This window comes from Prionailurus bengalensis, chromosome B4 (assembly GCF_016509475.1).
Source record: "Prionailurus bengalensis isolate Pbe53 chromosome B4, Fcat_Pben_1.1_paternal_pri, whole genome shotgun sequence".
Classification (NCBI taxonomy): Eukaryota; Metazoa; Chordata; class Mammalia; order Carnivora; family Felidae; genus Prionailurus; species Prionailurus bengalensis.
In genome coordinates, this window is record NC_057358.1 from 62,297,032 (window position 1) to 62,319,817 (window position 22,786).

The following is a 22,786-nucleotide window of genomic DNA, read 5'->3' on the forward strand; positions in this document are numbered from 1 at the left end:
GCTGGAACAATTTGAGCAAGAAAATAGATATGTAGTATTTTAATGTTATTTTTTTTTTAGAGAGAGCATGAGAAGGGGGGGAGGGGTAGAGACAGAGGGAGACACAGAAACTGAAGCAGGCTCCAGGCTCCAAGCTTTCAGCATAGAGCCCGATGTGGGGCTCACACTCACAAATGGAGAGATCATGACCTGAGCTGAAGTCAGATGCTTAACCAACTGAGCCGTCCAGGTGCCCCTGTAGCATTTTCAAATAAATATCCCTGAATCCATACCAATACAAATACATTGTTTAACAAATAAATCAGGAAAAATAGACATATCTCCCATACAGAAAAATTTCAAACAATTTATGTAGACACTTTCCACTCAGGAGGTGAAGCTTAATACCCAATGCCTCAAGTGGCATATGACTTCTGTAGTTTTCCTCTTCCAAAACCATAATCCCAGTAAAACCATGAGGAAATAGCAGATAAATTCAAATTGAGGGACCTTCTACAAAATAACAGATAAGTACTCCCCCAAACTGGGAAGGTCATCAAAAACCAGGAAAGGCTGTGATACTTAGAGCCAAGAGTAGCCTTACGTGACATGCCGACTAAATGTAATGTGGTATCCTGAATGGCAAAGGGAACTGCAACCACAAACACCTTGGGACAGAGGAAATGCAGCATGTTTGAGGAACGGGGCTGGCCCATTATGAGCAAGCAGGGTCAAGTTTGGGTCAGATAGACAGATAGGAAGTGGTTCTTCATCATGGCTGTACATTGGAATCATGAGAGGGTTTTTTTTTAAGTTTATTTATTTTGAGAGAAAGAGAAAAAGTGCATGAGCAGGGAGAGGGGCAGAAAGAGAGAGAGAGAGAGAGAGAGAGAGAGAGAGAGAGAGAGGAGAGAGAGAGAGAGAGAGAGAGAGAGAGAGAGAGAGAGAGAATCCTAAGCAGGCTATTGCACTGTCAGCACAGGGCCTGATGCAGGGCTTGAACCCATGAACCATGAGATCATGACCTGAGCTGAAATCAAGAGTCAGATGCTCAACCTACTGAGTCACCCATCTGAGGAGTTTAAATAAAAAATAAAAAATTAAAAAAAAAAAAAAACTACCCATGTCTAGAAGTCACCAACAAGTGACTTTAGTTTGGAAGGAAAATGAATTAATTACAGTTATACAAAGGCACCTAGCTTATCTATATACCATTAAGATAAGAGCAATTCACAGTAAAATAGAAACTACAATTCTTTTACATTATCAAAACCAAGAAAAACCAAACAATGTACTAGTTTTAGGGATTCACAGATGTTAAAATTTTTTAAAAAACCCATCAGTATCATAAATACAAAATTTAGCATAGTGTCTTCCTCTTGGCAGGGGTCCTAGGGGGTCTTAAGAAGTGTAAAGAGTCTTCCTAAACTGGGTGGCAAGGACACATATGTACATTTACTATTCTTTAGACCACATATGTGTCATGTGCAGTTTTTCATATCATGGCATAATTCACAATTTAAAAACCCTGAAAATGTTAAGCAAAATTTTAGTTCATTGGTAGTCCAGTGACCAATGTGGTAGATTACCCTACTGTGCTCTCCACTATTTGGACCATATTTTAAGAAAAACAACACTAAATCAATCCAGAGGAAGTTGTACCACATGGCAAGGTATCTGGAATTACTGACACACAACAGAATGATGAGCCCTGGCTTAAAGATGAAATTAAGGGGCAATGTGAGAGAGATCCTCAAGTATAGGGAACACTGTTATGTGAAAGAAGAAGCAGACTAAGTTTTTGTTTTCGAGAGCTCCAGTAAATTTAGACCAATAGGTTTCTGCTAAAGAGAAACAGACGTGTGCTCAACATAATAATAAGAGATTGCCATAAATGAGATGAGCAATTTCAAGATTTGATCAACATTTTCCTCACTGACATTGTTTAAGTAGAGGAAACGGCTGTATAGAAAGTCTTTGAAAGATTCCTGCTTTAGAATTAGTCTGGATGACTTTATTCGATAATTATACTTCTACCCTAGGCATGGCCATAAATACATGCTAAGTACGTTATTAAAATATCATCAGTTTCACTCACGATTGCACACAATGGGCTGCAGTGAGAATCCAGGTTGGGTTGAGGATGGCACCTCCACACTGGTGACTGCCTTGAAACCTCACACCCACCTGCCATGGCCAACAGTGGGGACAGGCTTCCTCCCCCACTACAGTTCTTCTGGAAAGCCACTGGAGACTAAATGGAGGGATGCCACAGATACCTATAGCAGAGAGGATGAAATTAATGACCTATCCAACTGAAATAAGAAAGAACATACACCTCCTCCAATAGCTGACGGTAGTAATTTCCAAATATCAGATGAGCTTTACAGAGATATCAACTCCCTAACATCCACCTCTGAGGAATCTGATTTTAAAAGCTTGCCTTGGTAACTCTGCTAAGCAATTAGGTTTTTAGTTACTGGCCTACAGAGTAATATTTACTCATTCATTCAATAAATAATTTTAGTGGTTGGTACTGCCAGGCAATGTTCTCGATAGTGATGTTTTAGGTGTCACTGATCTATCAGTGAATAGAATAGACAAAAGTCTTGGCTGTCATGGAACTTACATTGTACTGGGATGGGTTATTTTTGTTGTTGTTGTTGTTGTTGTTGTTAACAGAGCATATAAAGTTCTTCATACATATCCTTGTTTCTTCTCTCTCTCGTGGCATTTTCTCCTATTACAGCTCCCTGTACAACTTTCTATTATAGCCCATCTAGGCCATATTGAATACATGCATATAGAACAATGAAAGATCATAATTTTTGACCAGATACTTCAGATTACAAGTAAGTTAAAAGTTGCCAGTGTGTGCTAAAATTAAACAAAAAACTTTGTTTTCTCCCTTTGCCTCAAAATGCATAATCGTATTAAATATGGATTCTAGGAAGATATTTTAAATATCAAGTTTGCACAGGTGCAAATGAGGACAAAGAATTACTCTCTGCACCCTTTTCTTCTAATCATAAAGCTTATTTCTTCTTCCCTCTATTTATATGTGTACATGCAAACCCCCAAAAAATTCTGGAAGTTTCATGGACCTAAATGTAAAACTCATTCTTCTTCATTGTAGAGTTATATAAATGTAAAATGAGGCTTTCCAAAGAAGAAAGATTAAACGGGTAGTAACTACATGACCATCAACTCACCATATGGAATAAGTTTTGCAGAAGATACAAGATTGGTTTGGGGAGGTGAAGTCGATCCAACTTGGTTTGAAGAGTCTACAGAGAAAACATTTTTTTAATTGAAAATATTTAAAGTCGTCTACACTAGCTGACCCTGCTTGCTTATCCTGGTCAGTCATAAAACCACTCTCATGTTGATTTCACTACTGCAATCTTTCCAGTGCTAAATGCCAGATCCCATAGATGTGATTGGTTATATTTTTCTTAAATTCCTAGTGTATCTTGACCCTTTTAAGCATTTCTTCCTTCTTTGGCCTCATTAAATTACTCTCTTGATTTTCTCAAAAAATCTACGACCATCTCTTCTCAATCTCAGTCTTTTTTTCAAGATCCTATCCTCCAGCCTGCAAGATACTCCACAAGGTACAGTTCATAACCCTATTACTATTCATTTGCATATATATGACTTCCACATTTCTCTCTTAAGTCTCTTTTCTGAATTCTAGATGTAGAATATGCTAGCTATATTCATCTGGACTCCCACAAGCTCATACAAATCCACTTGCCTCAAATGAAACCAATTGATTTCAAGAGTCAACACGGTCTTATGTTTCCCTGTATCATTTAGTGGCTCTACCATCCACCTAGCCACTCAAGCTAGAGTCCTCGGAATCATGCTGGAATTTTTCTACTTTATATATCACCTTTGCCACAACATATCTGATCAAGGACTACACCTAAAATAAATTCTTACAATGATTTATTCACTACTCTCCTTGTAAATTCACTAATCTCTGCCTAATCTTTGTCTCTATCTTCCACATTACTACCAACGTTTGAGTTCTGGCTCCGCCTCTTGGCAGTTATGCATCTTTGGGAAAGCTACTTAACCTCTCTGAACTTTCTTCCTTCATCTGTGAAAAGGAGAGCATTGTATAAACCTCTTAGGTTTGTAAGGAGGAATAAATGTGGTAATGCATGTGAAATGTTTAGTCTATACTTGGTACAGAGCAAGTAATCAACAAATGTTAGCTGGCTATCCTATCACTCTGGTACCTAAAACTGAATGCCCTGAATCCATCATGATACGACTCTTGCCTCTTCTAACATTCCAAAACTTGAACACTGCCAAATTATTTGTAGTTTTTTATACATCACCCATTCTTTTCCACACTAGGGTCTTTAAGGAATGATATTCCTTCCATCTTAGTAAAGGCTGCTTTATTTTCTAGAATGGCTAGAAAACTATAAATCCTTCAAAACCCTGAAATGTCCCAAAACAGAGACAGTCAATCTCATTTCTGAATTGCATTCTCTAATCTAAATTATCTACTTTTGATATAAGGTGCTTAAAGTGTTTTTTGATCATTGAGTGGATGTAGTTTCTTAGCTTCACCAGAGGTTCTTGTTAAAGCACAGATTCCTGGGCCCCATCACAGATGTACAGAACATAAATCTTCAGGAGTGGGCACAGGAATCTGCAGTTAAAAATTTTTTTAATGTTTATTTAATTTCAAGAGAGAAACAGAGAGTGAGCAGGGGTGGGGCAGAGAGAGAGGGAGACACAGAACCTGAAGAAGGCTCCAGGCTCTGAGCTGTCAGCACAGAGCCCGATGAGGGGCTGGAACCTATGAACTGTGAGATCATGACCTGAGCTGAAGTCAGATGGTCAACCAACTGAGCCACCCAGATGCCCCAGAAACCTGCATGTTTTGGGGCACCTGGGTGGTTCAGTAGGTTGAGCGTCCAATTTTGGTTCAGGTCATGATCTCGCGGTCTGTGAGTTCAAGCCCTGCACTGGGCTCTGTGCTGATAGCTCAGAGCCTGGAGCCTCCTTTGGATTCTGTGTCTCCCTCTCTCTCTTACCCTCTCCTGCTTACACTCTGCCACTCTCTTTCTCTCATATAAATAAACATTAAAAAAAAATGTTTTTTAAAGTAGGCTCTATGCCCATGACCCTGAGATCAAGACCTGAGCTAAGATCAAGAGTCAGATGCATAACCAACCGAGCCACCCAGGAGTCCCAGGAATCTGCATTTATATTTTGTCACCAAGGTGTTTCAAGCACCCTAAATTCAGGTAAACATGGCTAAGTGATCTTCCGTATAACTATTTTCACAAGCAAAAACAATTACTGTGCTAGTGCTTATCCTCACCTGAGAGCAAAAAGGTGAAACTAGCCTTGAAGCCTCGGAAGTTATTTTCACCATCACTTTTAAAATGAATCACCAGCATATTATGAGGACTGAATATTGGAGTAGGGTTTAAGATCCCACAAAGTTTAGCTGTAAAAGTTTTAGGAAGGTTTGATTTACAGTTACAAAATTTTTAAGTCAGAAAACAGAGGTAGAACATTATCTAATTTTTTCCCAGCAATTCTGGTTTTCTTCAACTTTGGTTTGTAGGCACACTTTTCCATTGTATGTGGGAGTGAAACACTAGTTTCAAGATAACTATGTGTTGTAATTTTATCTCATAGAAAAACACTCTACAGATAGAGAAAAGACATCTGATTTTTAGCATGCATAGAAATGTCAATTGACTTTTAATGTACACAGTGCGAAGGGGCGAGTTAAAGAAAATCCCAAACTTTGTATCCTCCTTTCAAAGGGAAGGTGGCTATGCTTTATGTAAGTAACACCTGAAATCTGCTTCACTTGAAGCCCACTCTATACAGATCCTATTCAGCTGGATGAGGGGGATTGTGCCTCCACTCAGCTGCCCTGAATATCCAAACATTCCCAACCCACCTATATTCCTGGTCTCAGACCCACACTGACATCTAACTAAGGGACAAATAATAGGTATATTAAGGGAGTGGCTGCACAGCTAGAAGAGATAACTTCTTATACTAAGTAAATTGGTAGGTCAAAATGGAAAGTATATTTGAAGTTTTAGTTCCAAAAATTAACTTTTAAGATTCAAGTAGAAACTATAGTTTTGGTTACTTTGGTTACTTTTGGTTACTTTTTTTGGTTACTATACTTTTCAGTTACTTTTTTTGGTTACTTTTTAATACAAAAAGGAGTTTAAAAAATTACCTTCAGTAACTGCCAAAAATGTATTCAATGTTACTATTTCCTTTTTCCCTGGGACTTCACATTCACCTTCCAAATATTCTGAAACATTCTCCAAATTTTACATGTTTCTATTAATAATCTTACTGGTGAGGGGTGCCTGGGTGGCTCAGTCGGTTAAGTGTCTGACTTCAGCTCAGGTCATGATCTCACATCTTGTGGGTTCAAGCCCCACGTTGGGCTCTGTGCTGACAGCTCAGAGCCTGGAACCTGCTTTGGATTCTGTGTCTCCTTCTCTCTCTGCCCTTCCCCCACTCATATGCTGTCTCTCTGTCTCTCTGTCTCTCTGTCTCTCTGTCTCTCTCTCTCTCTCTTTCAAAAATAAATAAACATTAAAAAAATCTTACTGGTGGGGCAGCACCTGGGTAGCTCAGTCGGTTTAGCATCCAACTTTGGCTCAGGTCATGATCTCATACCTGATCTCAGACCTTGTGGGTTCAAGCCCGGTGTCAGGCTCTGAGCTGACAGCTTGGGATTCTGTGTCTCCCTCTCTCTCTGCCCCTCCCCCGTCTCATGCTCCTTCTCTTTCTCAAAAATGAATAAACATTAAAAAAAAATTTTTTTAATCTTCCTGGTGAATCCATTGTTGGTTCATCGGTTAAAGCTAAAGTTTTTTGACACGTGAGTTTCCAGAATAAGAAATCCTTATTCTCATTCAACTTTGTGTCACCCAAGGAGGCCAGTCAGTGCTACAACTACTCTTGTTCTTTACAGATGGAATGTTACCCACCTAACTCGTGCTCCTCTTCAGGATCACCATAAATCACAACAGCATCATAAATACAGTTTGGGCTAAATTCAGTGATAAAGTCCTCAAATTCCAACTGTGCAAATTAGAAACATAACCAGAGAAATGGTCAAGGAAGAGAAGAGATGAACTTTAAAAACTTCCCTCTGAACATGAAAAGGCTGGCAGTTACCCCTCCTATTCTATTGATAGAAGTGTAAGTAATTGCAGCCTCTTTGGAGAGCAATTTGGCAATGACTATGAGGTTTAAATGCACAAATCCTTTGACACAGAAAGTCCGCTCCTGGCAATCACATACATCCACATGTGCCCAAATACATGGACACAAGAATGTACTAGCACTGCTGGAAAGGGCAAAGACTGGAAACCCACTAAGTGTATATTATTGGGACCTGACTTAAATTATGGAATATCGGGGCCCCTGGGTGGCTCAGCTGGTTGAGTGTCCGGCTTCAGCTCAGGTCATGATCTCATGCTTTGTGAGTTCGAGCCCCGTGTCAGGCTCTGTGCTGACAGCTCAGAGCCTGGAGCCTGCTTCCAATTCTGTGTCTCCCTGTCTGTCTGCTCCTTCCCCACTTGTGGTCTGTCTCTCTCAAAAATAAATAAACATTTAAAAAATTAAAAAGAAAGAAATTATGGAATATCACACAATATAATGTATGCAGTTAATGAAAAGTGCTCTGTGGACTCATTTGGAAAGATCTTTGAGATATTTTTAAGGAGAAAAGGCATTGCTAAGCAATGTAAATATATGCATGTTTCTAAATGCTCAGAAGATCTCCCTAGGGACACTCTAGTGTTCACTTGCCATTAGGAGGTATGATGGGTGTTAGATGAGAAGGAGGCCTACTTTTGATGTATTCTCTTAAACTGCTCAAACTTTTCAAAGCACATTTATAGATCCAGATGTAGGTTGATATATTTATATATGGCAGCAAACTGAAGCTCCTAGTCATAATGGCAGTTTCATAGCCAGGATGAAGCAAGTTCTGCCTAACCAACACAGCTAAGCTCTCAATGAAGTAAAGATCTTCCTTAGCTGCTTACCTTTATAATGTGTTTCTCCGGAGCACGAATGAACCAATGACACTTTACATTCATGGGATATGAGTCAGGATAACTGGCAGAGTGAATCATCCCTTCTTCCACCAATACAGCTACACTCCCACAGCCTGAACCTGTTGAAGTGTCAGGGAAATCCAAAGTGAATGGCCAAAGGCATTCCCTCTTCCTTATCCCCATATCATATAAAAACATCAGGGAATTAAATATCTGAGATACCAGCTTCTGAGTTCTTCTGAACAGCAGTAAATGTAAGCTCAAAGCTGCTGCCACCGTTTTCTGGATCAGAAACAAACATAACTGTGGCCTCACTGGTCTCAGTCAGCAATGGTGAAGGCAATTTATCTCCACAGACCTTACCTTAAAAGGAAAAGAAATTGAAATAGCATTACTAAAAATGTCACAAACTTGTTAATTTTTTTTTCCTAATACTATGTTCCAGGAACTCTGTGTTCTCAACCCACCAAACTATTTACTGGTTAATTTAATTTTTCCACACTGTCTGTATCTGTGCTTTTTCAAACTCAATCTCACATGTCTAAATTCTACTCATCCTTCAGGGCCTGACTCAAAGTCCAGTTCTCATAAACCGTCCTAAATACCCACGGAAGTAAGAGGTACCTTTTCTGAGTCACCACAGCACATTTCCTGTACCATGTCATTTTCTACTTTATGGTACATGTTTAGATACCTTATCAGACTGCAATTGCATTAGAGCAGAGACTGTTTTTACTCCACATATGTGTAGGACTTGATATGATATCTGGCCCATAGTTGATTTTTTAACAAATGATTGGTTGAAAGAATGGTTCCTAGGTAAATTGCAGGCCTGAATGTGAAATCATTTAGTCAATGAATATTATAACCCTTAGCACAATACCTTATCTACAGCATCCTGTCGATTTGCAACAAGCTATTTGTCCTAATCACTGGCCTAGGGAGACCTGAAGACCAAGGTCTATACCAGCTCTAGAGATCTTCTATCAAGATGCTTAACACATAATATTTCAATTAAAGTTATCAATTATGCTTATATAGTGTATACGTGGTATTCCACAAATGACCTGAAATGATCTATTGTCATGGGAGAAAAGAACATCATAAAACAATGTGAAGTTCAATGTGTATAGTTATTACGTATAAATGAATATACAGTACCCCAAAATGTTAACAGCATTTATCTCTAGGTGGTAGGATTTTTAATGGTTTACATTTTCTTCCAGTTACTTACCTGTCTTTACCAAATTTGGCAAACAGGCACCCACTTTTGTGATAAAACCAAAAAACAAAATAGATGTTGCCTTGAAAGGAAGTTTCTGATAATTGTGAGATCAATGTCATTCAAAACTGCTACTCAACCTGAGAAGGGAATAGCTCACTCAACATGCCAGTCATTGGTTCCTCTCTTACCACACACATCTGCCCCTTCAGGAAAGGGACAGCATATAAAGTGTTCTATGGCAGATATCTAACTTCAGGTCCCTTTGCACGTCTTCAGTTGTTCAGATACTCTAACATGACAAGAAAAAATAAATGTAACATACGTACTAATAAGCACTCCATTGCTTGATTGTAAAGATATATAGCCATGGTCACAACCAACTTGATTTTGTATGTCTAAGCTTGCAAATTTTATCAGGATAATTTTATCTTCTGGTACCATTATTTTCCACATACATAAGCTAGACAGGGGAAGGTGGAGAAAGTATAATAAATGGGACAGTCAAGTGTGACAAATAAGATCTAATATATGGGCTTTAGCTCATAACTTACCAGTAACAAAAATCATAAAGACTATTAGAAGATAATAGGCAATGGAAGTTCCTTATGTAAGAATAATTTGGATAGGCTCAAATTGCTGGCATTTATCCAACAAATAGAGGTGTTAATTAGAGAGTGGCCGGAAACCACCCTTTAAATTTCATTCAGTTATAAAATGCTAGGATTCTGATCTGTAAATTGAAAACCCTAAGATTCACCTCTTTGTTCTAACTTATTAGCCTAATTGAAAATTCATAGTTTTCACCCAGAAGTCAAATTATGGGTCATGAATTATGGATTGACCATGCTGCATATGTTAACTCTAACCAGCCACATCCTCCAAGGTCAGCCTGGATCTCAGTCCCTGCAGGTGCAATGTCACCTCCCTAACTCCCAGTAAGGTCAGCTGTGACCTTTTATTAACATCTTTAGAAATATGTCTAAACATTTTGAAAGGAGTCTTACATAATTTAACACATAATCTTTTACTTTTATTTTCCTACACGAATTCATATTATTAAAGAAAAGAAACCCCAGCAGACCGTAAATCCTTAGCATCTTTTGTGCCTCACATTCATTGGGCTGCAAAGCACTCTTACCTGGAATCTAACATGTCAGAACAAACCTCTTTCTAAAACTTGGCAGTCTTTCTCAACAGACTTAGACCTTTTTTTGTTGTTGAGTTTTTTTTACATAATTTTTTTAAGTTTATTTATTTTTGAGAGAGAGAGAGAGCATGAGCGGGGGAAGGGCAGAGAGAGAGAGAGAGAGAGGGAGAGAATCCCAAGTAGGCTCCACACTGCCAGCACAGACCCCAATGCAGGCCTTGAACCCACAAAACCTTGAGATCATGACCTGAGCCAAAACCAAGAGTCAGACAACTTAATTGACTGAGCCACCCAGGCACTCCATCAACAGCCTTAGACCTCTTAACAGTATCACTGCCCTCTAAGTAATAAGTGTTCAGGACTGTAGGAGTTATCCAGCTTTTTAATGCCCTGTTTCCAAAAACCAAATGTAACAATTCTTACTAAATATCTTCTTAACCAGAAACTCCCTGCTTTACTTTTTCAAGTCTATCATCTTGAACATTGAGGTCAAAATAGGCTGCTTAAATATTATTAAAATCCCTCTTTAAGCACTTCAATTTATAAAACAATAAGCTGTCTAAAATATTACAAAGCTCACTTTTTTAGGCACTTCAATTGAAAAAGCACTCCACATCTATCATCTTATTGAGGCTCTTTATGACCCTCTGAAGTGGGCAGGGAGAAATTATTCCCCTTATTCCAAATAAGAAAACTGTCATGATATTAAAAGACTCATCACACCTCACACATAATAGGAAATATAGGTTGGGTTTTATGGCTTCAAAGGCAAGTACTTTCTCCTGTTCATCAAATTATTGTCTACCTCAAAATCCCTACCTCAGTGATAGAAAACAGATTTCAAATCATATGCCAACCTGGTTTGTTGTTAGTGACTGCTGTGTTGCAAAGGATTCTGAGGTCTAATCAAGCTAAGTGAGAGAGGATTACCAAAATTAAGCCTTGATTTACCTATTCAAATGTTTATTGAGCACTATTATATGCCAGGCACTGTTCTAGGCTCTTAGAAATGCAATGTCTCCCACAGGCATGGAAGGGGAGAGATGACCTGAGTGTCCTTATCTGCCAGGTCTCAGAATCTAGGTACCACCCAGCAGAATAAAGATAGGCTTGGAGGAACTGTGTAACTCCTTGCTCCTTCTTCACATTATTTGTTTCTATCTTAACATTAGTTAATTAACTCCATCTTCAATTAATCCTTCTACCATTCTCAAGGCTGCTTAGCATAATGGAGAAATCACTAAGATGCAGATTGATTCCGTATCGCATTACATTTCTAAGGCACATGTTTTTTCCTCCACATTGGAACATTCCAGAATCAGAAGGTTCTTACAGTATAGCCTTACAATTAATTCTTTTAGACTTAGATGGACACAGTTCTTGCAGAGAGGAATGATCTCTGGCCAGTCACCCAGGTGCACTATCAACTGCATGCTACTTATGTTATTTTCAGGTGTTTCAGACTATACGGGTGGTGGGAATTTTAGACTACATACCTGCATAAGTATTAGCTTGTGATTCAAAATCTCAGAGAAGATTTTTACCCCTCTTTACACCAGTGTCAAGGTAGGGGCATGTAGCTTTCCACGTGGGTGGGGTGTGCCTGGTTTAGCCTTACACTGAACATACAGCTTTTGGTGTCCCATCTTTATTTGAAATCTCCTGATCTGGGGTATTTTTTATTTCTTTGTTGAGTACATAAAATAACAATTTTACAACTAGTTTGTTTTAGATTTGCTGAAATACAGTATCAATTCATGCTAATACTGAGTTGTAAAGTTGCTGAAAGTCTTCCCATTAATCTCTGGTTGATTCATTTTAGTCCTTACATGCTATTAAGTATCTTAACTATTTAATCTCAACTTCATCCTCTAAACTTGAGGCAGCTAAAACCTTACAATTACTAAGAAGACATCTAGTGTGAATTCATTTAACCTTCCTATAGGTAACCTGAATTTTGTTGTTGTTGTTGCTTTTTCAGGAAAGTGATTATTCTTCATTTTTTCCAAAGCTAAATCTTCTTTAACTGTTCTGTTCTCATGAAACATCCTTCATGTATTTATACATTTCTCTTGACTCATCTTACTCTTTCTTCTGCTCATAAGCACAGTTAAGCCTAACCCACCCACCCCAACACAACAACAACAACAAAAAAACCCCTGCTTCTCTTGAAACCTGTCCTACTATCCAAAAGCCACTGTCCTGTCTTCCTCTTTCCCTTCACTGTTAACTGTCTCCTCAACTGAAACAAGGGCAGCAAACCCTCACTACCATGCCTCCTACAGGTCAAAAACCCTCAAGTTAATTATAAGGCTCTCTCTCGCTTACAACCCACATTTTCAACTCACTATCAAATCCTGTGGTTCTATCACTTTTCACCTCCTCTACTATTGCAAACCTGGTCCCAAGCCATCATGCTTACCTGGATTATTGGTGTCGATACCAATGACACTAACAGGGCTCAGCTCTTGGTCTTTCCCTTCCAGAGTCTATTTTCTTTTTTTTTTTTTAAGTTTATTTATTTATTTAGAGAGCATGCGTGCACAAGCAGGGGAGAGGCAGAGAGACAGGGAGAGAATTCCAAGCAGAATCTGTAGGGCCATTGCAGAACCCAACGCAGGATTTGAACTCATGAACCATGAGATCATGCCCTGAGCTGAAATCAAGAGTTGGACGCTCAACTGACCGAGCCATGCAGGTGCCCCTATGGTCTATTTTCAATGAAACAACCAAAGTGATCCTTTTTAAGTGTGTCAGATCATGTTCCTTGTCTGCTCTAAGTCCTCCAATGACAATACATCTTGTAATAAAATTCAAAAAAGTCCTTCTTATGTCTTCTAAGTCTGACCACGCTAACCATGACCATTTCCACCCATCACTTAGCTCTAGTGCTTTGATTCTACTGTTCCCCAGATATACCAAAAATTTTCCTGCCTCACATATGCCATTCCTTCTGCAAAGAATGTTCCTTCCCAAGATGACCATATGATTCCCTCCCACATCTTATTCAAGTCTTTGTTCAAATATCATCCTTACGATTAGGCTTTTCCTGAGCAACTTCTCTAATATTGCACAACCATCCCACCTTCTTGCTATGGTTTTCTGCATAGTGCTTATCACCTCCTACTATTATTTATAACGTTATTTGTATTACCCCTGTTCTCCATTTTCCAACTCATCTCCAAAGGAAGCATTTCTGTCTGTTTCATTCACTGCTTTATTTCTAGCACCTGAAACAGTGCTTGGCACATCTTAAAGCTTTGATAAAAATGTTTTGACTATTTGATGAAGGAAAGATACCAATTCTTCAACAACCACTCAGCCAGTTATGAATATAGCTCCTGATCCTACAATTCTACTCAATTAGCTGCCATATCCAATAGCATTTTATCTCACCTCATTTTGCCTTCTGCAATATCTAACACTGATAACAACTGTTTTTGCCTTGAAAGTCTTTCCTGCAGAAATCTCTTCAATATTTCATTGTCTAAGTTGAATCACAGGTTCTCTTTGCTTGAGGGTAAATTGGCTGTCATCTGCATGTCTCTTAGCCCAATGTACAAATGCTTTCTACAACTTCACTGATAACCATCCATGCTTTTCTCAAATATCTACTTATAAAGGAAATTCATTACTCCTGAGGAAGGCCATTAGAAACTACCTTCTATTGCAGGGTGCCTGAGTAGCTCAGTCAGTTAAGCGTCTGACTCTTGATATTGGCTCAGGCCATGATTTCGTGGTTTGTGGGATTGAGCCCCACATCATACTGCATGCTAACAGTGCAGAACCTGCTTGGGATTCTCTCTCTCCTTCTCTCTCTCTGCCCCTCCCTCCCCCAAATGAATGATATAAATTAAAAAAAAAAAAAAGAAACTACCTTATATTGGATTGAAATCTGCTTTCTCCTAACCTTCCAGCTCCTTATTCTCAGCTCTGCACTTCACTGGAGCAAGTCCAATTCTGCTTCTGTAGTGGATCCTCAGACAAGACAGTTCCTTCCTCCTCTCAAGTCTTCTTTGCATCAAAACCATTCCTGGTTCCTTCTACCATATCTCCCAAGATATCATTCCAAATTTCTTTCCATGTTAGCCATTGTCCTTCAGATAATTTCTAGCTTATCAATGCCTCTTTCTAAAGATTGTACCTGGAGACCCCTCCCAATGCCCCTGCCTCTAATAAAATAGGACTCTCACTCTTATTCTAGATGCTATTTTCCTCAAAGTTTAAGCAAAAATGGCAAAGCCTTTATTGGTATTACATTACTAGGTTGACACACAGAAAGTCAACTTGGACTTTTTAAAATTTTATTTTAGAGATACAGTGTGCATACAACCTGGGGAAAGGGGGGAGAGAAGGGGAATCATAAGCAGCCTCCATTCTCAGTACAGAGCCCAATGCAGGGCCTGGTCTCATGACCCTGGGATTATGATCTGAACTGAAATCAAGATTCAGACACTAAACCAACTGAGCCACCCAGGTGCTCCTCAACTTAGACTTTTAAGCCTTTTAAATATTGGCTGAAATTAAGCCACATTATTTCCTTTCTATATTTACAACAAATATCTACAGGTCATTATACATCCATTTTATAAATTATAATCTTGCCACCATTTTAGTTTCCCATTGCTTACAGCAAAAAAAATCTAATCTTCTCCTCATGGAATTTAAGACCCTCTATAACTAAGAGCTAACCAGCCTTTTTATCTTCATTGTCCACTGCTATACCAGTTCTTATTTATGCTAACATTACTGTCCAGCTGTCCTGTGACTCACACTGTCCAAACAACCATGATATTCTCTACCTCCCTGACATTTCTTACACATTATCCCCTCTATGTGGCATGATATGTTGAAATCTCTTAGACACTAGAGCTATAAACAACTTCATGAGCTATAAAATTATAACTATCCTTCAATGCGTAGTTTCAATACTATCCCCTTCACTAAAACATTCCTACCTCCATGTCTCCCAACCACGGTATAAACACACACATGCCTCGCAAACCACTGCAATGCGAATTAGTCTATTTTCCAAAATACCACCCTACGCCTGGGTAGTGTGGATTATAAAGCTTATTGGTCTTGTTTTACAGTATAGTTTTTTATCCAGCTCTTTCTTCTTACCAGATTATAAACTCACAGAACTATGATCTACCTTTGCATATCTTTAAATGCTCAATTTTTAAAATTCAGAACACTTGAGGAAGTGAAATACTTGCAAAACTTATTTCTAAAGCTTAAAGATATCTTTAGAGGGGACAGACTATGTAGAAAAAATTTAAAGACAGTGAAACATATTCATCTCCAGCTATTTCCCATCTTCTGGGAAATAAAATATCACCATTATTACAGAAATAAGTAGGAAAGGATTCATCACTAAATTCCCGTAACAATCTCACTAGCAGATGCTTTCAACATTGGATATTTGAAAACATCAATTCAGAAAAGCTCCAGTCTTAATACTATTTGTGCTGATGATTTGTATCGGTGGATAGCAGAAATACCAACCAGCAAATGTTTGCTAATCAGAAAATATCAGAAGAAACATATAGACTTTTATGTTAAGCAGATTAAGAAATTGAAATACTAGACAAAATTCACAAAACATAGCCCCTTAAGTGGCCTGATATTGGAGGGCGGAAACCCAAGAATCATCCTACCTTGGATACATACCAATTATGAGAACAGCTGCTTTCTTTGGAATGGTGGTAACAAATCTTCCCATTTTCTCCAAATAACACTGTTCTCTCAGATCTACAATCTTTCAAAATGTAGAAAAAACTTGATTATTTATTTCAGCTATGAACAGAATTTCAAGATATATGATACATAGCTTGAAGCTTTGTAATTTATATAATTTATATTTATGGGAATGCATGTTTTTAGATGCTTTGACCTAGACACTGTACTTAGACTTCACTGAGATAATTTATAAATCATAATGTTCTTTTCTTTACCCGAGTTCTTCAGATTTAATATTTCTTTATCCAGCTTTTGCAAATCATGAGTCACATCGAGGTTTCAAATTTATATTACATGGCACTAATACGGCTTTCTCCCCCATCTCTCACTAGGATATCCTGGGTTATAATAAAATACCTTTGTATAAAAATACTAAAGTAAAAGTTCACAAGTTTTATATTTAAATTTTTTTATATTTAAATTTCTAATGTTTATTTTTGAGAGCAAGTGCACAAGTGGGGGAGGGGCAGGGAGAAAGGGAGACACAGAATCTAAAGCATGCTCCTGGCTCTGAGCTGTCAGCACAGAGCCTGACACAGGGCTTGAACTCATGAACCATAATATTATGACCTGAGCCGAATTCAGGTGCTTAACTGACCGAGCTACCCAGGCACCCCGAAAGTACACAAATTTTAGCAGTGACATGTCAAGTCTCTATCATGCACTCAGCAATTTCAAATTCCAGTGTCACATTTTAATTGTTGGAAACTAGAAGAAATAGGCAACTGTGGCATGAGAAGCTTAGATGATGTTAAGGAAGTATTATTTAAATAAATTGTCACATTGTGCTATTATTTGACTGTGGAATTAACCATTACTGGCTGATTTCATTGCCATTTTAAAATATTGTTACTGTTAACCTTTGTCCAGGGCTTATTAATCCTTTTAACCTTCTCTTTCAGGTGATGAAAACTGAATAGAATTGCTACCAGGAGAGACTCTCCCTGTGCAGTAATGTCAATGAACAGAACACTTTCACTCTGAGGTCCAAATCGGAGTGGCAAGCCTGCTCTAGTCGGAGGGAGCTCTGGTGCTCAGCTGGACCAGTTAACAGTGGTGCTTCTCGAATCATCAGCAAGGTGGCTGATCTTGGACTGCAATGAGGGAAGGCTGGAGGGAGCCCTGTGCTCTGACCCTCTGGCTCCCGGCCTTGAAACGACTTGCTTCTTGTACTGAACTGCTTGGTCCTGTAAGTTGTGTGTCCTCACTCGCTCTGTTCTGCAAAGGCTGCCCTCTTGCACAGGTGCTGTCCCTCTGCAAGGCAAACCTTGTATCCCTTGGGACTGAGCCCCTCTGCCTTGTCCTCAGGGCTCTGACAGCTCTCAGGGGCTTAGCTCACCTTGTAGCTTAGCTTAGCTCATCTTTCATCACTGGGCCAACATACTCCTCTGTCTTCCCAAATAGTAGGAAAGTTCCCTGAGGACAAGCTTGGCATCTCCAGACCCACATTTGTTTCCTAATTCTAGATTTTAGTGCTGCAAAACAAAGTAACCCTCCAAGGCCTCCCTTATTTTCCCCACTGTTGTCAAGTAAAATTAACAAAGGTGAGTGGGGAAAATGGGAGGTGAGTAATTTATTTTTAGTGCTCTCAACTAGTTTAGGGGAAAAAGGTATGTCACCTGGATAAATGAAGCAAAAATCCTTTCTCAAAGATTATTTTTTAAAAAAATCTCATCATTACAAAAAAAAGACCCATATCTCATGAAAATCTACATGAACATAAACTTGAAGATTCAGGCTCTGTCCAAGTTAAGTTCAAGTTAAACTGAAAGAGATCAGTTCTCATGAATTCAGAGATTTAATTTTATATACATTGGATTAGGAATTGAAAACCAGACAAAGTCATCCTTTCTTTTACAGCTTAGTTCTGATTATATCTGCAACATATCAGAATAACTACCCTTGAAATAAGCATGATCAATTTTTGATTTAGAACAAAAGGCAGAAGGATGAATTCACAGAAATTATACCTACCTGTGAATGTGTTCTGAGTGATAAAATCCATCAACTCAAACACCTTGGAGAAAATGCCAGGTGATGCCCTTCTATGGTTATTTCTTAAAGTCCAACCTCTAGTCCAACCAGCTCCCTGGGAAGTTATCCCAGCAAGGACCCAGATTCCATTGCCTCTTCTACAAACAAATGGACTTCCAGAGTCTCCCTTTTGTGGGACAGAAAAAGATGAAACTTGAAAATATTCACGAGTTAAAAGTATTTCAGCACAGGGACGCCTGGGTGGCTCTGTCGGTTAGGTGTCCGACTTCGGCTCAGGTCATGATCTCACGGTCCATGAGTTCGAGCCCCGCATCGGGCTCTGTACTGACAGCTCAGAGTCTGAAGCCTGTTTCAGATTCTGTGTTTCCCTGTCTCTCTGGCCCTCCCCCGTTGATGCTCTGTCTCTGTCTCAAAAATAAATTAACATTAAAAAAAATTAAAAAAAAAAGTATTTCAGCACAACAACAAACAGCACTCATCCCAAAGAGAGAAGTAGTAGAGGCATATATACCCACTGGTTACTATCAATCAACATTTTTTTAATCCATTTTTTTGCCTCTTCATCATTAGTTTCAAGGTACAGTCTTTTTGCCCAAGTGTAACCTCCTTACAATTAGTGCCTGCAATCTTGTTGAGCTAACACTTAATTTTTCTCTTGCCCCTACTTGTTTGTGAACAACCACATGCATTCTGCAACCAGTGAAAGGAGCAGGGGGAATTGACAGGTACATTCTTCCGCTCTACTTTGCCATCTGGAATTGCTAGGAAAGACTGGGTCATATCCAAGCCTACAGCACCAGTGAATTGAGTCCAAGTTCATGCAATGGCTGAAGGCTCTCAGAACAGAACAGAGGCCTAATTTTGTCCCAGGGGCTATATGTATAGGATTGTTGGTTCTCAGATTAGAGGATAAAGAACCCATGATTTTAGGATCCTTTCTTTAATAATCCTTCATAATAATGTGGTGTTTTGGGAACATGGGTCAATTCTGTGCCAGATTTAAACTCTCTTCAAAAGGCAGAGAATTGAGGGTTTAACCGCCCACCCCCAAGTATTGCCTCTCAAGGATGCAGACAGGATAAAACACCCTTAATCTATCTGTGTCCCAATTTAGAAAGTGGGATAATTGTAATTTTCTATCTCTTCCCTTCCAAACTCTCCCCGCTCCTTGTCCTGTCACCACCTGCCCCCTTGCTCCAGAACAAAAAAGTCAAGAAATTTTCCAACAGATAATTTTAGGGAGCTTCCTATAGCAGTTTCAAGCTGCTTGCTGGGGAAGAATAAAAACTCCCGACTCCTCCAATTTAAAAAAAAAAGTGGTTTTCCAAGTAAATTATCTTCTCTATCTAAAACTTAAAACTCATGTCTGTCACAAATTGGTCTCCTTTTCCTCTAACTTGTGAAGATCGGACTTCTTTATAAGCTACTGTAGTCAGCCTTGGGAGGTCATTCACAACATGTTTTAACCAACAGTTACTATAGCTGTGCCATCTTTGGTCAAACATTGTACCAACATTGCATTCTGCACTCAACACTTAAAAAAAGTCACAATGTTTAACAAAAAGTGGAATGAAAAATAATTCACAGATAGACCTAATCAGATAGAGCCAAAGAGCACCATTGCATTAGGTTGGAAATGTTGAACTCTCTTCCCCATCTTCCCTCCTTCCATCTTCCCAAAAAGAGGGGTGGGGGTAAGAATGGGCACGGAACAGGAAAGAATGCTCTCAGGCCAGGTCAAGTAAACCTTTTCAGTAGAAGCATGGTGGAAAGATGAACAAAAAAAGAATGTTGAAGCAATTATTCCCCAAAAGCAGCTCATGGAAAAAGGCAGAATCCACTATCACTTATATGATACTGAATAACTGGGCTGGCTTATGCTTTTTACCTTACAGGCCTCCTTTTCCCCATCAGGAAAACTGGCACACATCATGGTCCTCCCCAGGAGAGGAAAATTCATACCCGTCAGCACAGAATTACACGTTCTGTCGTCCATGATGGGAAGCTCCACTTCTTGTAGGACATCTGAATACTCTGATGCTGTGGAGATGGACTGATGAGTTAGTCAACAATTGTCCTCACTGAAACAAATCAGTAAGAACCCTACAAGTATAAAACTATTTCAACCATGTTTAGGGGCACCTGGGTGGCTCAGTTGGTTAAGCATCCGACTTCGGCTCAGGTCATGATCTCACAGTTTGTGAGCTCGAGCCCCGCTTTGGGCTCTGTGCTGACAGCTCAGAGCCTGGAGCCTACTTCAGATTCTGTGTCTCCCCCTTTCTCTACCCCTCCCCTGCTCACGCTCTGTGTCTGTCTCTCAATAATAAATAAATGTTAAAAAAAAAAACCTATTTCAACCATGTTTAATCAAAATGTGGAAGTCCTTTTGTAAGGTGTGAATTATATTCTTTCCTAAAATCAGATATGTGATAAAGGATATTTTTTTATTAGCAGATTTTTTTTAAGGTAATATAGGCAATTGTATCTTTCCTAATCATATACTTCAAGTTTTCCTAAGTGGAAAACTTTAGTCAATAAAGCAGTATTTGTGAAATTCTTAATTTTGAAAAATCATAATATTAAAGACAAGGAAATTTAACTATTGTGACTATTTCCTGATTATCCCTTTACTGTATTCTTCTTCATCTGTCATAGTTACTGCTGGTTTTCTTTTTCTGACACATCATAACCAAAATGGTCAGCAGAAGTTTTATGTTGAGCCTTAGATACAGACATTTTTATGGTGAAAACAACAAGAAATTCTCACTGGATTATAACTCGGGAAAAAAACAAAAACAAAATAGGATAAATATATTACTCGTGGCCACTACAATTTCTGCTTCTAGTGGGCAAAGAAATCTAAAACTACTATATATTTTTTGATGCCTCTTACTCTCTGAAATCTTGCACCATCCACTGGTCATGCAAAGAAGCCCTGCTTCAAATTTATCATCTTTATGGGGAAGACAGATTGGCTGAACAGCAGTTCCTGGAAAAAGAAAAATTTAAGGTTCCTAGATAGGCAAGTGATGCTGAATATATTTAGAAAAGTAACATCCAGTTGTTTTCATGGCTTCTACACTTTCCCTCTAAATATAATATTGATATATATTTTAAGTTTTCCCCTCTCATAAAAAACTATTCCATATTTGTAGAAATTTAGAAAAATGCAGAAAAAGTAAAATAGGAAGACCATAATCCAGTGTTACACACACCACCTTGACCCTCGAAAACTAACATTTTAGGGTATACACTTGTCCTTTTTTTTTTCCCTTCCAAGATTTTATTTAAATTCAAGTTAGTCTACATATAGTGTAGTATTGGTTTCAGTATAAGTCAGTGATTCATCATTTACATATAATACCCAATGTTCATCCCAGCAAGTGCCCTCCTTAATGCCTATCACCGATTTAGCCCATCCCCCCACCTACCTCCCCTCCAGCAACCCTCAGTTTGTTCTCTATCTTTAAAAGTCTCCTATGGCTTGCCTTCCTCTCTGTTTTTATCTTATTTTCCCTTCCTTTCCCCTATGTTCATGTTTTGTTTCTTAAATTCCACATATAAGTGAAATCATGGTATCCGTCTGTCTCTGACTTCTTTTGCTTAGCAAAATAAACCCTAGCTCAACCCATGTCATTGCAAATGACCAAGATTTCAATCTTTTTGATGTCTGAGTGATAATATTCCATTGTATGTATATATGTGTATGTATCTTTTTTTATCCATTCATCAGTTCATGGCCATTCCTTAATTTGGCTATTGTTGATAGTGCTACTATAATGCTATAAACATTGGGATTTATGTACCCCTTTGAATCAGTGTTTTTGTATCCTTTGGATAAATAATAGTAGTGTAATTGTAGAGTCATAAGACAGTTCTATTTTTAATTTTTTGAGGAACATCCATACTGTTTTCCAGAATGGCTGCACCAGTTTACATTCCCACCAACAGTGCAAGAGGGTTCTCCTTTCTCCACATTCTCAACATTAGTAGTTTCCTATCTTGTTAATTGTAGCCATTCTGACAGTTGTGAGGTGGTATCTCATTGTGGTTGTGATTTTTATTTCTCTGATTAGTGATGTTGAGCATCAACATCCAAATTTCTCCAAATTTCTCTTCTTTGGAGAAATGTCTGTTCATGTCTTCTGCCATTTCTTAACTCAATTATTTTTGGGGTGTTGAGTTTGGTAAGTTCTTTATAGATTTTAGATACTAGCCCTTTACCCAGTATGTCATTTGCAAGTATCTTCTCCATTCTGTAGGTTGCCTTTTAGTTTTGTTGATTATTTCCTTCACTGTGCTGAATCCTTTTATCTTAATGAAGTCCCAATGGTTCATTTTTGCTTTTGTTTCCCTTGCCGCCGGAGTCTAGTAAGAAGCTGCTATGGCCAAGGTCAAAGAGGTTGCTGCCTGTGTTCCCCTCTAGGATTTTGATGGTTTCCTATTTCACCTTTAGGTCTTTCATCCATTTTGAATTTACTTTTGTGTATGGTGTAAGAAAGTGGTCCAGTTTTCCCAACAACCTTTGTTGAAGAGACTCTTTTTTCCATTGGATGTTCTTTGCTGCTTTGTCAAAGATTAATTGACCATATAGGCATGTGTCAATTTCTGGGTTCTATATTC

General features: G+C 38.6%; 1 protein-coding gene across 1 annotated transcript in view; it reads right to left on the bottom strand.

The window, feature by feature from the left end:
- Window positions 1-22,786, bottom strand: part of OVCH1 (ovochymase 1) — a 77,263-nt gene that overhangs the window by 49,994 nt on the left and 4,483 nt on the right. Inside the window, exons 5-14 of the mRNA XM_043564256.1 lie at window positions 21,057-21,152; window positions 20,052-20,203; window positions 18,143-18,329; window positions 16,100-16,187; window positions 9,606-9,739; window positions 8,277-8,417; window positions 8,043-8,173; window positions 6,978-7,071; window positions 5,327-5,455; window positions 2,078-2,258 (exon numbers count right to left, since the gene is read on the bottom strand). Of these exons, the coding sequence (XP_043420191.1) occupies window positions 2,078-2,258; window positions 5,327-5,455; window positions 6,978-7,071; window positions 8,043-8,173; window positions 8,277-8,417; window positions 9,606-9,739; window positions 16,100-16,187; window positions 18,143-18,329; window positions 20,052-20,203; window positions 21,057-21,152 (1,333 nt within the window). The remainder of the gene's footprint in view (window positions 1-2,077; window positions 2,259-5,326; window positions 5,456-6,977; window positions 7,072-8,042; window positions 8,174-8,276; window positions 8,418-9,605; window positions 9,740-16,099; window positions 16,188-18,142; window positions 18,330-20,051; window positions 20,204-21,056; window positions 21,153-22,786) is intronic.